Source organism: Propithecus coquereli, unplaced genomic scaffold, assembly GCF_000956105.1.
Source record: "Propithecus coquereli isolate 6110/MARCELLA unplaced genomic scaffold, Pcoq_1.0 Scaffold3, whole genome shotgun sequence".
In the NCBI taxonomy this organism is placed as follows: Eukaryota; Metazoa; Chordata; class Mammalia; order Primates; family Indriidae; genus Propithecus; species Propithecus coquereli.
This window is the reverse complement of record NW_012148618.1, coordinates 13,228,870-13,244,156: the sequence shown is the minus strand read 5'-3', so window position 1 is coordinate 13,244,156 and position 15,287 is coordinate 13,228,870. Positions and strand designations below refer to the sequence as shown.

At 51.9% G+C, this 15,287-nt stretch overlaps 1 protein-coding gene across 1 annotated transcript in view; it reads left to right on the top strand.

Moving 5' to 3' along the window:
* The window catches only part of PLA2G4F (phospholipase A2, group IVF), a 14,353-nt gene extending 7,040 nt beyond the window's left edge, over nucleotides 1–7,313 (top strand). Inside the window, exons 12-20 of the mRNA XM_012649131.1 lie at nucleotides 1,585–1,721; nucleotides 1,964–2,186; nucleotides 3,432–3,546; nucleotides 3,767–3,904; nucleotides 3,988–4,095; nucleotides 5,027–5,221; nucleotides 5,534–5,700; nucleotides 6,575–6,761; nucleotides 7,093–7,313. Of these exons, the coding sequence (XP_012504585.1) occupies nucleotides 1,585–1,721; nucleotides 1,964–2,186; nucleotides 3,432–3,546; nucleotides 3,767–3,904; nucleotides 3,988–4,095; nucleotides 5,027–5,221; nucleotides 5,534–5,700; nucleotides 6,575–6,761; nucleotides 7,093–7,313 (1,491 nt within the window). The remainder of the gene's footprint in view (nucleotides 1–1,584; nucleotides 1,722–1,963; nucleotides 2,187–3,431; nucleotides 3,547–3,766; nucleotides 3,905–3,987; nucleotides 4,096–5,026; nucleotides 5,222–5,533; nucleotides 5,701–6,574; nucleotides 6,762–7,092) is intronic.
* The last annotated feature ends 7,974 nt before the right edge of the window (nucleotides 7,314–15,287 follow it).

Sequence of the window (15,287 nt, the reverse complement as noted above, 5' to 3'; positions counted from 1 at the left end):
TTTTTTTGAGACAGAGTCTTGCTCTGTTGCCCAGGGTAGAGTGCAGTGACATCAGCCTAGCTCACAGCAACCTCAAATTCCTGGGCTCCAGTGATTTTCCTGCCTCAGCCTCCTGAGTAGCTGGGACTACAGGCATGCACCACCACACCCAGCTCATTTTTCTATTTTTAGTAGAGACGGGGTCTCATTCTTGCTCAGGCTGGTCTCAAACTCCTGACCTCAAGCAATCCTCTTGCCTCAGCCTCCCAGAGTGCTAGGATTACAGGCGTGAGCCACCGCGCCCGGCCCTCTCTTCTCTTCTTGATGGAGCCTTCTGTGTCCTCACATGACCTTTCCTCTGTGCATGTGTGGAGAGACAGCCGGCTCTCTGGTGTCTCTTCCTCTTCTTGTAAGGACACCAGTCCTATCAGATTAGGGCCCCACCCTTATGACCTCATTTTACCTTTATTACCCTCTTATAGGCCCTATTTACAAATAGTCACTTGGGGAAAGGGCTTCGATATATGAATTGGGGGGCGGGGAGACACAACTGAGTCTGTAACAGTGGTCAAAGGGATTTGGAGGTGGAAGGTCCATGGGATCTGGGCGTGGAGAAGTCAGCCAGTGGCTGGGAGGCAGAGGACAGGAGTACTGAGAGACCTGTGGTGGATCAGGCTGGTGGCTTCCTCCTGGCTGCGTGTGTACCCAGGAGACGAAGCCCTTGCCCAGCACTGACAAGCTGAGCAAGCTTAGATGGTCTGTTCAGCCAGTAGCATGCCCACTTTGTGCTAGATATCCACTCTGGCTCATCCAACACTCAGAAGTAACAGTGCCCGTAGTGAGCAGTGGCCAGGGAGCATTTTCTCAAGACAGGAGAAGAAAAGAGGATAAGGAAAGAAAGCGAAAGTCTGGGGTAGAATGAGCCAAATCTTTGTGGAAATGCTGAGCCACCCAAAAGCTTTGAATCTGGTCCCCTGGGGCACCTCTGATCCTGAAGAGGACCTTGGTGTTTGCACACCTCTGGTGTCCAGCGGCAGGCCCAGGCTGCTTGCTGGCCTTTGTCACTTTGGCTCAGTGGCTCTCAGCTGGGGGCAATTTTGTTCCCCCCTTCCCGGGGACATTTGTCAACGTCTAGAGATGTTTTACTGTCATTATGGGGTGGGGAGGATGTAGACGGATGCAACTGGAAGCTACTGGGCAAAAGCCAGGGATGCTATTAAACATCCTATGACCCACAGGACGGTACCACAATAAAGAATTATCTGGTCCAAAATATCAGTAGTGCCAAGGTTGACAAACCTGCTTTAGCTATTTTGGGTGAATCAAATATATCTTCCAGGTACATACCTTCCTGCTATTATAATGGTTAAGAGACATCTCTGGAGCCATACTGCTTGGGTTTGATAGCTCATTAAACTGTATGATCTTGGGCACATTATTTAACCTTTCTGTGCCTCGGTTTCCTCATCTGTAAAATGGGGATTTCGTTGGGTTGCTGTGAGGATCTAATGAGATAATACAGGCAAGACTCTTAGAATAAAGTCTGACATGTATAAGAATAATGTAGAAATGACAGTGGTAGTAGTTAGCATTTTTATTGTGCAGGTGCCTGTGGTGGCCGTGTTGGGTTCCGGGGGTGGAACCCGAGCCATGTCTTCCCTGTACGGCAGCCTGGCAGGGCTGCAGGAGCTCGGCCTGCTGGACACTGTGACCTACCTGAGCGGGGTGTCTGGGTCCACCTGGTAAGTGAGATGGGCAGGGTGCAGAGTAAAGGAGAGCCCTGAAGGGGCAGTGGCGTGACATGTGATCTGATGGAGTCCCTGAGGAAGGGCTAGGATCCTGCCTCCAAGGGCTGAGTCCCCAGGGCCCTTCTGAGTGAGGGTATAGGGCAACAGGGGACGGACGGATCATTCACAGACTCCTGCATCCCAGCCCGCCTGCCGTGCTTCCTGTCCCTAACTCAAGGCACACCCTCCATTCCCAGGTGCATCTCCACACTCTACAAGGACCTGGCCTGGTCCCAGGTGGCCTTGCAGGGCCCCATTGAGCGTGCCCAGGCTCGGGTTTGCAGCAGTAAGCTGGGGGCAATGTCCACAGAGCAGCTGCAATACTACACTCAGGAACTGGGGGTCCGGGAGCGCAGCGGCCAAAGCGTGTCCCTCATCGACCTCTGGGGCCTCCTCGTGGAGTATTTCCTGTATCAGGAGGTAAGAGAAGAGCAAGAAGTAAATACACATCTCCTCTCCACTCCTTCATCCTCCCCCACCCCAGATGTTTCTGCCTTATCCCTTGAGCTAAGATCTGTGCTAACACCTTTTCCTGAGGTCTGGGCTCTCCTGGGGACAAAGGGTGAAACACCAGGGTGGGCTGACATCATGTCACCTTTCTGGCTCCTGTTAACTAAAAAAATTAACGAGGGTTCTACTTTGGAAAAAGGAGAATTTTATTTCTTATAAAGGGTAGTAGCCTGGCAGCCATTCCAACATGTTGGAAAGCAGAGTCCTGGCCAGAAGCCAGGCACACGTGCTTCAAAGACACACAAAAGGAGATTTTATACGGAGCGGGGTGGTCAAATATACATATTCAACAAGCTATAGGAGGAGTCATGAATGTTTATGAAGGGAAATAATGCATTTGTAATTGTGCTGTATGTCTCTCCCATCCCATCGTGGCTGGGAACTCAGTTTTAAGGTGTTTCTGGGGTCCCCTTGGCTGAGAGGAGTCCATTCAGTTAGCAGAGGACTTAGGGTTTTATTTTTAGTTCACAGTCCCCCACTTTGGCTGAGATATGCCAGAGTCAGTAGCAATGGCCAAACTTCATTCTGTCTCGTCACTGATGGGGTAGAGGGCTATTTGCCCCAGGTCCATCCACCAGGGGTGGGGAACCTGCAGCCTTGGGGCCACATGTGGCCTTCTGGATCCTTGAATGTGGCCTTTTGACTGAATCCGAATTTTACAGAATAAGTTCTTGGACCCCTATGGCCAAGGAGAGGTTTAGAGCCATAACAGCTAACGGCCAATTAAACATTTTGGGCCAGATGGGAATGGGAGTGGACAGGCACTCATTAACTCCTTTAAAATCTTTTAAGCAATGTAGTTGAAAACCAAATTCTAAAAACAAGGTTATAAGATTAATTTATCTATAAGTATTGCACTACTATAGTCTTGGTTTTAGTTACAGACTTGTAGCAATTAGTTATATGATCATAAGTATTTCGTTAAGGCCATTTTATCCCTCAAACTGGCCCTTACAATCTCATGCGCCTCCCTCTTCTGCGACGGTCCCCAGGCCTAGAGGGGGGAAGATCTGTTGTATGATAACGGGGCATAGCTTGTCTTCACAGCGCTGGCCTTGCCGACCCAGGTCGCCCTTGTGGGCATGCCACACCCGCCGGGTGCTGGTCTCGGACCACAGGGATGAGGCCAAGCTGCCTCCCTTCTTTCCGGCCCAGAAAAACCCCACCAAGCTGTCTGACCAGCAGGAGGCAGTCAGCCAGGGTCAGAACCCGTACCCCATCTATGCCAGTGTCAACGTCCACACCAACATCAGTGGGGAAGACTTTGCAGGTGCCTGGGTGTGGGGACGAGGGAAGGAGCTAGTGGAGGTGGGCAGTGGGAGGCTGAGAGAGGCCAGGACGAGCAGGGTGCAAGTGGGAGGTGCCACACACACGGGCCTTGGAGAGCAATGGGGTTGCTGCCGCCTGTTCTTGGTAAGGCTGATTCCTGCTTGGGCACAAGGGCCCTGGTGGGAGACCCCTGGCGACTTTCCCTTCACTTGGGCCCTCAGAGTGGTGTGAGTTCACCCCCCACGAGGTCGGCTTTCCCAAGTACGGGGCTTATGTTCCCACGGAGCTCTTCGGCTCGGAGTTCTTCATGGGACGACTGCTGCAGCTGCAGCCTGAGCCCCGGATTTGCTACCTGCAGGGTGAGTCTCAGCTGGAGGGCCGGGGACAGACAGGTATGAGGGCCAGGCCCTGACATGGGGTGGGGTCCTGTCTGTCTCCTTAGGAGTGTGGGGCAGCGCCTTCGCAGCCAGCCTGGACGAGATCTTCTTGAAGACCTCGGGCTCTGGCCTGGGCTTCCTGGCGTGGCACAGAGGCAGTGTAAACATCACAGGTGAGGGTAGCGACCCCGACCCCTCCCACACTGCTCTCCAGCAGTAGGGCCCTGGCAGAGGCATGAAGAATGAGGGAGGGGACGGCGAAGGACTCGTCTGTCCCACTGGATTTAGGGAAGTCCTGAGGAAATGACTTCCAACTCAGGGTCTCTGGATGCCCAGAGGTGTGATAAGAGCACACCTCTGAGTTCTCTGCTTGGGCTCCGATTAGCTCCACTCAGCCCAGGAGCGTGGGGTATGTGGTTGCCACTCTGTCCACACCCTTCACTGGCTCCCCTTCTGCCTGGTCCTTAAATGACTCACGAGAGCCCTGCTGCACAGAACACCTTTCCCACCTGTCCCCCAAGGGTAACCTGTGCTCTGCTGAGTCAGCTCAGATGTTTTTTGTCTGACGGCTTCTCTTTTTCACTCCATCCTTCCAGGCTGGTTGAGGGTCTTACCACCACGTCCCCTGGGACCACGTGCACATCCTCATTGTTGTCCATCCCTTGGGGCATTGTCATGATTTATTGTCTCTTTATGTGGCACTCCCCCACAAGTAAGCCACGAGGCTGGAGGGCCAGGGCCAGACCCTGTTCACCTTTGCATTCTCACCCTAGCACAGTGCTGGGCACATAGTAGCTGCTCAGTTAGCATTTAATAAATGAAATTCTGATTGGAATTGTACACATAACTATTTTTAAAAGGGTAGGAGATAAATTATTACTTAATAAATGCAATGTCATAGGCAACTTTCAAAACTTGAGGGATATGAAAAAAGCCATGTATATGGGATTCTGTGAGGCAGTGGTGAGAGGCTGGGAGGCAGGTGGGGGAGGAAGAGGAATGTGGGGAAGGCTCACATGTAGGGGAGGGGCCTGAGCTGGGAGGTTACTGGACAAAGAAGGACACCAGTCCTTACTGTATTCTACTGTCCCTATGGCTGCCTAGACGACTGCCAGAAGCTCCAGCTGCACGACCCAGCGCGGCTGCGAACGAGGCTCTTCATGCCCCAGGGCCCCTTCTCCCAGGCCGTGCTGGACCTGTTCACCTCCCGCTTCACTTCCGCCCAGAACTTTAACTTCACCCGGGGCCTCTGTCTGCACAAGGACTACGTGGCTAGCAGAGAGTTCGTGGCCTGGAAAGGTGGGTTCTGCCCTGGGCAGAGGTGAGGGAGGTCCCCCTTCCTGCCTGGGCCTTGGCTCGCTGGGGCCAGCACTGGCTCCGGTCCAGGGCACTGAGTTGTGATCTCTTGCTGCCCGGGGGCTGATGTGGGAGGTCTCTGATTACTGTGCTGGAAGGTGGAAGGCAGGGCCGAGTGGTTGGGGTGGGAGAGCCCAAGGCTGTCAGGGAGTGAGAGAGAACTCTCCAGAGAGAACGCGAATGAAGATACAAAGAGAAGGGGCTGCTGGCAAGAGCAATTACATTTGTCCCTGTGCGCATACACACACCTCACAGACACACACCCGGACGCCTTCCCCAACCAGCTGACTCCCATGCGGGACTGCCTGTACCTGGTGGACGGAGGCTTCGCCATCAACTCTCCGTTCCCACTGGCTCTGCTGCCCCAGAGAGCGGTGGACCTCATTCTGTCCTTTGACTACTCCTTGGAAGCCCCTTTTGAGGTGAGGTGGGGGGGGGCTGGAGAGGGGAGGGGAGGAGGAGGAGGAGGTGGGGCTCTGCAGAGGGGCCTGGCTGAGTGTGTAGGGATTGCCCTTCACCGACAGCCTGGGTTCTACTCTGTGTGGCGGGGGCACCTTCCGAATACAGCACAGGCCTCCCCAGCTGGAGGGAGAGAATTGCAGAGATTACAGGAGAGTGAGATAGGAAGGAGGCCACAGAGGGTCCTCGGGAGTCTTCTAACCTGGTCGATAAGAAACCCCCTGTTCCAGATCCTGCCCCTCCATGATAGAATTCCCTGCTCCAGGCTAGGCCTAGGTCTGCTGTCCCTTTGTTACTATGGTAACAATGGAGCCATCAGGATCCCCTCAGAGAGACTCTAGCAGCAACTTCCTCAAGCTCTGTAGGCCAGTGGACAGGTGCTGCCATCAGATGTGGTTCTGGTCGTGTTGCTGGAGCAGCCCTTCCTCTCTGGCCTCCTCCCTGTCCTCCTGGGTCCTATGAGAGCGTGGGAGTGGAGGACTGACGAAGCCTCCCTCATCTGACACTGACCTTCTGTAATCAACTGAGCGTCGACCTCGTGAAATTGAAACCAGCTCCTAAGGGAGCGGAGCAGGGTTGGAGCAGGGAAGGCCATGGTAGTTACGGTGAGCACTGAGATTGATTATTGATCATTATTGATTATTGCTAATCTTTACAACAGCCCCACTGGGTAGTTATCCCTGTTTTTATTTTACACATGAAGAATCTGACTCAGAAAGGTGATATCACCTGCCTGAAGTCACTCAGCTGGTCAGAGGAAGCACAGGCCGTGAAGCCTGGGTCTGTGTGAGTCCAAGTGGAGGGCAGGCAGGGTCAGAAGCTTGCCTCCCTGCCCAGGTCTTACAGATGACAGAGAAGTACTGCCAGGACCGAGGAATCCCCTTCCCTCGGATAGAGGTGGGCCCTGAGGACTTGGAGGAGCCCCGCGAGTGCTATCTGTTTGCCAAGGCTGATGACCCCCGCTCGCCCATTGTGCTACATTTCCCCCTTGTCAACCGTACCTTTCGAACACACCTGGCCCCAGGTAAGGGGAAGCCCTGGGCCTGGGTCTGACCTGCAAAGCCCTGGGGTGGTGACGGGATGCTGTTCTCACAGTGGGTGCCCTGCAGGCCAGGACAATGTGCCAAAGCATGCCTCCTGGGGGCCTCCGTTGCCCACTGCTGCCTGCTGCTTCCGGGACCTCAGCATTCACACTGGGCCATCCCCTCCTGAGGGGCCTGAGAGCTGAGATGTGGGTCCAAGCAAGGTCCACATGGAGCCAGCCAGATGTCCTGGGACAACAAGGCTTCTGGGCTGTGCCAGCCAGTTCCACAGAGTGCCCCAGCCTGGCCTCTCCTCGGCTTCCCCACCCACAGGTGTGGAGCGGCAAACAGCTGAGGAGAGGGCCTTTGGGGACTTTGTTATCAACGGGCCAGATACCCCCTACGGCATGATGAACTTCACCTATGAGCCCCGGGACTTCGATTGGCTGGTGGCCCTGAGTCGATACAACGTTCTGAACAACATGGAGACTGTGAGGCACGCCCTCCAGCTGGCTCTGGACCGGCATCAGGCTGGGGAGAGGGCTGGGGGCTGACCCCAGCAGAGGAGGACTGTGACAGAGAGGAGAGAGCTGGGCTCTGTCCAGGGCAGTCAAGGGAGGAGTGGGGGCACTTTATGGGGCTGGCTTTGCTTCCCCTCTCTCTAGGACCTGCCTCCAGGGCCCCCAGGCCATGGAAAGTGCTTGTAGAATTGCACCTGCGTTTCTGGAGGAAAATGGGCAGTACTTCTCTGCGGGGGCTCTTGAGGAGGTAGGGCAGAAGAGAGCAGTGCTCACTGTGCAGAGGGTGTGGACAGAATCAGGCAACAGTCTAGCCGCAGGGCCCACCTCAAACACAGACCTCAGAGGTCCCAGCTCCCCGACCCTCTCCAGAGCAGGGGCTGCAGGCTGAGGTGCCACTGTCCTCCTGACACTGGGACCCCACCGAGCTCCTGGAGGCTGCTTCCAGGAATGCCGAGAGGCCCTGTGGGTAGGTTGCCAGTCTGTCGCTGACTCCACCGTCCTGCCTCTGACCCTCCTTTGCCTTCTGGCCTCCCTTGTCCCTCCTCACAGCTCCCCCTTCTCTGCCCAGCCTCCCAAAGCCTGTGGGTTGAGGCCCATGTGGCCAGGCTCCAGCTGGTGGGGGTGCTCGTCTCCCTGTGAGTTACTCACTGTGGATTACCCGTGCTCGCTCTTTAAATCTGGGCCACAATCTCTGGTCACGTGTACAGCTACCCCCTCATGCAAATATAGCTTTACCATCCCCAGGAGCTAAATGGGTGTGCCTAGAGGCACAGAGTGGACGTGCATCTGCAAGTGGGGTGTGCCAGTTCCCAGGGAGGGCAGCCGGCTGGGCTGGGCAGGGGGTACAGATAGCCCTGCCTAGGTTCCCGCCTCTTTCACACTTGCAGCCCATGCTCTGGGCGAGTCTCTGTCTTCCTCTACCTTTTTGTATTTCCCCTGACCCGCCTGGGATCCTCCAAAGATCTAGAGCCTTCCCCGCGTGGGCAGATTCAAGATTTGTGCGGAGGAGATCCGCTCTGCTCAGGCCCTCTCCATCTGGCCTTCGCCTCTACAGCGTCGCCCTCCTCACCACACCGCCCCGGTGTGGAGCCGCTGGGCCCTGCAGTGGCCAGGCTGCCAAACACGCCTTAGCTCTGGCTGCTTCTGCCCTGAGCCCGGAATGCCCTGTCTGGCTGCATGGCCTGCTCCTCCCTCTCTCACACACGAACATGCTGTCTGAGACCAAAGTCACAGTTTCTCTTTCAATCAGGGACACGTATGCCAGGAGGCTGCCCCAGTCCTGATTCTGAGAAGACCCTAGTTTGTGGTGGCCAGAGCCTGGCCTGGGACCCTGGCCCTCCAGCTGACGTGAGCTGTGAGGGCTGGAGAGCCAGTGCTTTGGTGGCATGGAGTGGGGACGGCTTGGTTCTCCTCTCCTGCCTCTTCACCCCTGCTGCCGCTGCCGCCCACCGCCTCTGCCTCTAGGCTCGGCAGGGAGAGGTCCACTGGGGAGCAGCCCGAGGCTGGCCCCTGAGCTCCTGCTATGGATATCGTCGCCACTGCTGTGCCTGCCATCATCAATAACTCGTTATTTGAACCTTCGTAGAGTTCACAGCTTAGAACTGCACAGAGCTCTTAGAACTTAGAACTCAGAGTTCACAGAGTTTTTAGAACTTCACAGAATTCACAGCTTAGAATCTGCAATAAGCCTTCAGCGCCTCAAACAGCATCAGTCTGACTCTGGCCCTAGGAATGTCAGCCCCCCAAGGACAGGGATTTTTGTCTTTTTTTTTCCACTGCTATATCCCCAGTGCCTCGAGTGCCTAGGTGCTCCGTAAATATTTGACAAATAAATGAATGGGAACCCACATTCTAAGAGATGGCTTATCAACTGCCAACCACGAAAAGGTGTGCAACACTCTACTCCAATGGTTCTTAACTTTTGAAAAGTTAACAAAAGGCTGTCGAAAGCCATGGACCTTCTCCTAAGACCCTCTCCAAGGGTTGGGAAGACATCGAGACAAGGATGGGAGGGCAGGGAGTCGGAGGCTGGTCTAGTGCTCTAGCTAAGAAATTGGTCAGCAGGTGCAGGGATGACCTCAGCCAGGGGCTGAGGAAATGTCATCAGGACTGAATCTGGGAGCCAAGCCGAGTGAGGAGCTGGCGGGAGGAGTCAAACATGACTGGGCATGGGTCTCACCTGCGCTGCACATTGGATTCCTCTGGGGAGCTTTAGAACTGATGTCCAGGCTGGCTCTGCTTGGTCTACGGCAGGGCATGTTCCACGTCCACCTCCTCCACTCGGCCCCTCTGGACCGTGGAAACTGAGGCTTCTGCAGCAAGGCCCTTGTGGCCCTTTGCCTGCGTTTCAGCTGGTTCAAGTTGGTACCACTGAAGCCTCCTCTCGTTTGTCCTGCCTCCCTCTGGCCCTCCAGTGCCTCTGCCTTCCCCCTCCTCCCATGTTCTCCTGGGCTCTCTAAACACTGCTGGGATTTTCTGGGGATTACCTCAAGGCCCCTGAAGGCGTGTAGATTTCCATTTCCCTCTTGAGTACCGGGAAAAGCTGCGCTCCCTCCCGTCCCTTCTCTCCCCACCTCTACCTCCCCGCTGACCTTGCCATCCTTTGGTTTCAAACAAATCGTCCTCTGGAGGAGTTTCAAAGGAAGTCCTGAGTCTTGAGGGACACTTGTTTTCTGTTGACCGTGACTTTTCTCTCCCCTCTCCTCTTTCCTGCTTTCCGATTCAAGTCTCTTCCCTCTCCCCCTCGGCTGCATCACAGGCTGTGCGTTCTGCTGCTAGTATTCTGGTGGTTCCTCTTGACAATTTCATTGACATACGATTTTCATGTGATAGCATGCGTCCATTCTAAGCGTTCCGTAAGTGTACAAGAGTAAGTGTAGAGTTCAATGAATTTTGCCACATTTACATATACACGTAAATACCACCACAGTCAAGATATGGAACATTTCCATCACCCTAGAAAGTTATCTTGTGTTCCATCCCGGTCCATTTCCCCACTCCTGTCCCAGGTGACCACTGATCTCCTTTCTCTCACCACAGGCTAGATTTGTCTTTTCCAGAATCCCACATAATGGGATTATATAGAGTATACTCTTGTGTGTCTGGCTTCTCTCACTCAGCAGAACACCTTTGGGATTCATCCACGTTGTGCTCATTCCTTTTTATTACTGGGTAGGAATTATGTGGATATACCACAATTGGTTTAGTCATTCCCCTACTGATAGGAATTTGGATTATTTCCAGTTTTTAGCTTTCATTAAGCTTTTTTTTTTTTTTGAGGCGGAGTCTCACTCTGTTGCCCTGGCTAGAATGAGTGCCGTGGCATTAGCCTAGCTCACAGCAACCTCAAACTCTTGGGCTCAAGCGATCCTCCTCCCTCAGCCTCCCGAGTAGCTGGGGCTACAGCCATGCGCCACCATGCCTGGCTAATTTTTTTTCTATATATTTTTAGTTGTCCAGATAATTTCTTTCTATTTTTAGTAGAGACGGGGTCTCTCTGTTGCCCTGGCTAGAGTGCGGTGGCATCAGCCTAGCTCACAGCAACCTCAGACTCCTGGGCTCAAGCCATCCTCCTGCCTCCCGAGTAGCTGGGGCTACAGCCATGCGCCACCATGCTTGGCTAATTTTTTCTATATATTTTAGTTGTCCAGCTAATTTTTTCTATTTTTAGTAGAGACGGGGTTTCGCTCTTGCTCAGGCTGGTCTCGAACTCCTGAGCTCAAACGATCCTCCCGCCTCGGCCTCCCAGAGTGCTAGGATTACAGGCGTGAGCCACCGCGCCCGGCCTCATTAAGCTCTTAATATTTAAATATTTATTTTTAAAAAGCCCATTTAAAAAGTCGGTCTCTATTTTCTCTCCCCAATGAGAAAAGCATCTCAGTGCACTCTCAGTTCCCTACACTCCTGCCCTGCACACTGCTCCCCACCCACCCCGACCACCTGGAACTTTATTTCCAGTGTATTAGAAACTTCAACATAGAAACTTTTATTTGTACTTTACAACATTTTATTGATTTATTTGCTTGCCGTTGCTTCTTATAACTCCTTTCTTCCTTTTGTGTTTTTCTTCTTGTTGGAGTGCAAAATCGAAGAGTTCTTTAACGAGGGGCTGTGGATGGCAAACGGTCTGAGTCCTATGTGTCTGGAGTTGTGTTTCCTTGCCCTGTGACTTATGAATCACAGTCTGGATGGGTATGGAATTCTTGGTTCAAACTTACATTTACTCAGGTATTAGGGCCTTCGTGCATCTGATATTGCCGATGAGCAGTCTGGTGTCAGTAGATTCTCGTTCCACTGTAGGTAATTTTGTCTTTCTCTAATTTTTAGGACTCTGATTTTCAAAAGTTTAATTATTTTTCTAAAGTATAACTTAAAAATTATCAGTGAGCTCTTTCAATTTCTAGATTCACGTCTTTTTGAAGCTCTAAGAAATTATCTGCCAATTTTATCAAAACTGCTCTTCATTCTCTGTTTCTGGAATTTGTATTAAATATAGGAATATATGAATCAATGCCCTGTATCCCTAAACTTTCTCTTTACACATTCCAGCTTTACATTGTACTGCATTGTGGGGTTTTTCTTGGCATAATTATCCAGTTCATGAATAAAATCTTCACCTGTGTCCAGTCTACTCCTCAATTTGTCTTTTGGGGTTTTTTGGTTTAACTTTACCATCACATTTTCCATTTTAAGTTCTCTAATAGGATCTTTTCCAAAACTACCTGTTTTCATTGCAGATAGGCTCCACTCTTTTAAATCTGATGATGTTAATATATGTATTTTAAGGCATTTTTCTTATTGTTCTATGAATTATTTCCTTGGGGTGGGTTCTTCGTTGCCTCTCTTTCATGGACTCTGCCTTCTTATATATTTGGCGATTGGTGGTTGTAATCTCATCTGTGAAAGAGTTCTGTGCATGCCCTGGGCTGCGATGGCTCCTGGCCGCGAGTCACTGGCCTTGCAATGGCAGTAGTGGCCTGCAGGTGGCAGTATGGGGCCGAGGGAGGAGGCTGAAACTATGTCAGTGTGGGACTGTCACAGCCTTGAAGTGACCCTGCAGCCTCTGGGTACTGAATGGGTGGCAGCTTTGGTGTGGAGGGCACCTGGTTGAGTGGCAGCGCATGCGTCCCGCTGAGCCTGCTTGTTACCTCCTTCGTTTAGGGCTGCCTCTGAGTTTCTGACTTACGAAAAGTTCCCTTTCTTGTTTTGAATCATGGGTTATGAATTTATGAACCTATGTTTATATCTTTTCCATTACTAATATGGGTTTGGTGTGTAGGGGGTGCTATCCTTCAGATGTTTTTCCCCTCCAATCTCATGTTGAAATCTGATCCCCAATGTTGGAGGTGGAGCCTAATGGGCGTTGTTTGTGTCATGGGGGTAGATCTCTCATGAATGGATTAATGCCCTTGGTTGGAGGGGGGCGAGTTCTCACTCTGTTAGTTCCCAGCAGAGCTGGTGGTTGAAAAGAGCTTGGTACTCCCCTCCCCCCTTGCTTCCTCTTCACCATGTGCTCTCTGCATACGCCAGCTCCCCCTTGCCTTCCGCCAGGAGCGGAAGCAGCCTGAGCCCTCACCTGAAGCAGAAGCAGGTGCCGGCGCCGCGCTTCTTGCACAGACAGCTCACAGAATGTGAGCCAAGTAAACCTCTTTCCTTGATAAACTCCCCAGCCATAGGTATTCCTTTATAGCAACACAAATGGACTAAGACGGGGGTAAGTAGAATATTACACAAGAGAAGTCCTGGTTTCAAAATGAAAGACAGAGGACAGATCAAGATCCCTGTCAACATATTTTTTAAATTAACTATTTTCAATGACACTAAATTTTCTGAATTTATCTTTTTAAGAAATAATTTAGCTTAAATTATTATACTTCTGAAATAAGGAAGAAATTTTAGGTATTGTCTTACAAATTTTATTCAACTAATATTTGAGTTTTTTGATTACTTGTGCATTTTTTTAATCCCCAAGTGCACCATCAATCTGAACTGACATCCACTCTTCCACTGCACCAGTTGATCTAAGGGTGCACACATACAAGAATAAGGAGCCTCTTAACCTGAGATCTGCCAGGCCTCTTGAAGGCTCTCAGAGGCCGGCTCACAGGTTGCCGTGAGGGTGAAATGAACTAAGGTGTAGAACAAGCTGAGCGCAGTGGCTGGCACACTGGAAATTTTCTGTACGTGGTGGTTATTATTTTGCACAGGATGCTGATTGCTCTAAGCTGCCAAGAAGGAGTAGCCTCTTGGCTGGTCCTAAATGACTCAGTCATCACTCCCCTCTCCCTGCCAGGTGCATTCGGAGCAGCTTGGCTCAGACCTGGGCTTGTGGCTGCCACACTTGGGGAGGGGAGGTTATGCTGCCAGGGTAACCAGGCCTCTGGTCTCAACACTCCCCTAGGCTGCAGGAGACCTTCCGAGATGTTTCACAGGACTCACTCCTTGTCTGTCCCATGGATCTGCCTTATCTCCCTCAGTTACCTCCTGGCCTGGGAGGAGGTGTTCCGCTTTTGTGTGTCCTCATGTATACACACCTGTGCTTTCTTTTATGAGCTGTGGCAGGGGTGGTGCTGACTGGCCTAAAGAGATGAGGGAAAAGCTCTCAGTGTAGGAGCCACCCAGAGGGTGGTGTCCCAAATGTCTCCATAGATTCCTGCCTTGCTGAAGTTGGAAGATTCAAGGTCAGTACGACACAGTGTGATTGTTACTGCCGCCACCCAGGGAACAGGTATCTTTGTCAAGAGCTGGGTTTGGATTGCAGCTGGAGCCAGGGCAGGAGGAGCCCGTGGCCTAGAGCAGGGTTTCCCAGCCACTGGCTGCTGTACTATGATATTACTGGATGGGAGACAAAGCTCCCCAGCCCTCAAGGTGGTTGAAAGGGCCTGGGCTGTTAGGATATTCTGGGCTCCTTTTCTCATTCTCAGACTGAATCTGGCTCCTGGAGTCTTGACCCCAGGAATCTGGCCCTGAGCTGGGTCTATGCAAGCAGCTCCCAACTGGAGCTCTCAGAAAAGTCTTCCTGTGGGGACCAGCTGACCCTAGGGAATTGGGAAGGAGAGGCAGTTTGGGGCTCCAGGGCCAGAGATCCCCTTTCATTGAGGGCTGTCATGGCCAGGGACTTGCCACCACAGCCTGTGTCAGCCTCAAGTCCTAATGTTTCCAGCTGTGGCTGAGGACTTCATCCATTAGCAGATGTAGGCGCCCTGCTATGGACTGCAGGAGTCCAAGGCTGTAGGAGTGGGGTGGGTGGGCAAGAGAGCAGCTAGGGAGCAGGCTGGGCATCCAGAACTGTTCTGGAAGCTGCTTGCTGGGTGGTCTGATGCATGGAAGTGCAGAGCTTTCAGCTCTGTCTGCAGTTCCACACCTTTTTTCTCTGATACCCCCAACCCCAAACCACCTTACTACCAGCTGGTCCTAGTTTACCAACCAGGGAGGGTCAGGTTGCTGACCCTTTGCTCGGGTTGCTCTTCCTGCAGAGGACCCAAGTCCCAGTCATACTGGAGGCTCCTGTCCTGGCTCCCTTTTTCTCAACCCAGTGAGTGGCCCTGGCACAGCTGGTGGAGAAGCCACTGGGAAATTCCTTCCCGGTGGGCTCAGCATGAGTGGGAACAGAGATGCAGGGAGCTGGGGAGAAGGTTGAGTTGGAGCTGGGAGGGACTTAAAGAGTCTGTCTAGGTCAAGTCCCTCATTTTGGAATATAGAGTGATGTCACCTTTCATTCCTGATATTTTTCACTTGTATTAATATTTTCTCTCTGCTTGATCAGTTTAGTGAAGAGATTTCTCAATTTTATTAATATTCAAAAAGCTAAATTTTGCTTTTGTTGATCTTTTGTCTTATTTGCCCATTTTTTATTTAAATGAATTTTGTTATTTATTATTTCCTTCTACTTACTTTGAGTTTAATTTGCTCTTTGTCTAGCTTCTTAAGGCAGAAGCTTAGACCATTTATGCTTGGTTCTCTGTTGAAAAACAGCTTTATTGATGTATAATTGATATACAAAGAACT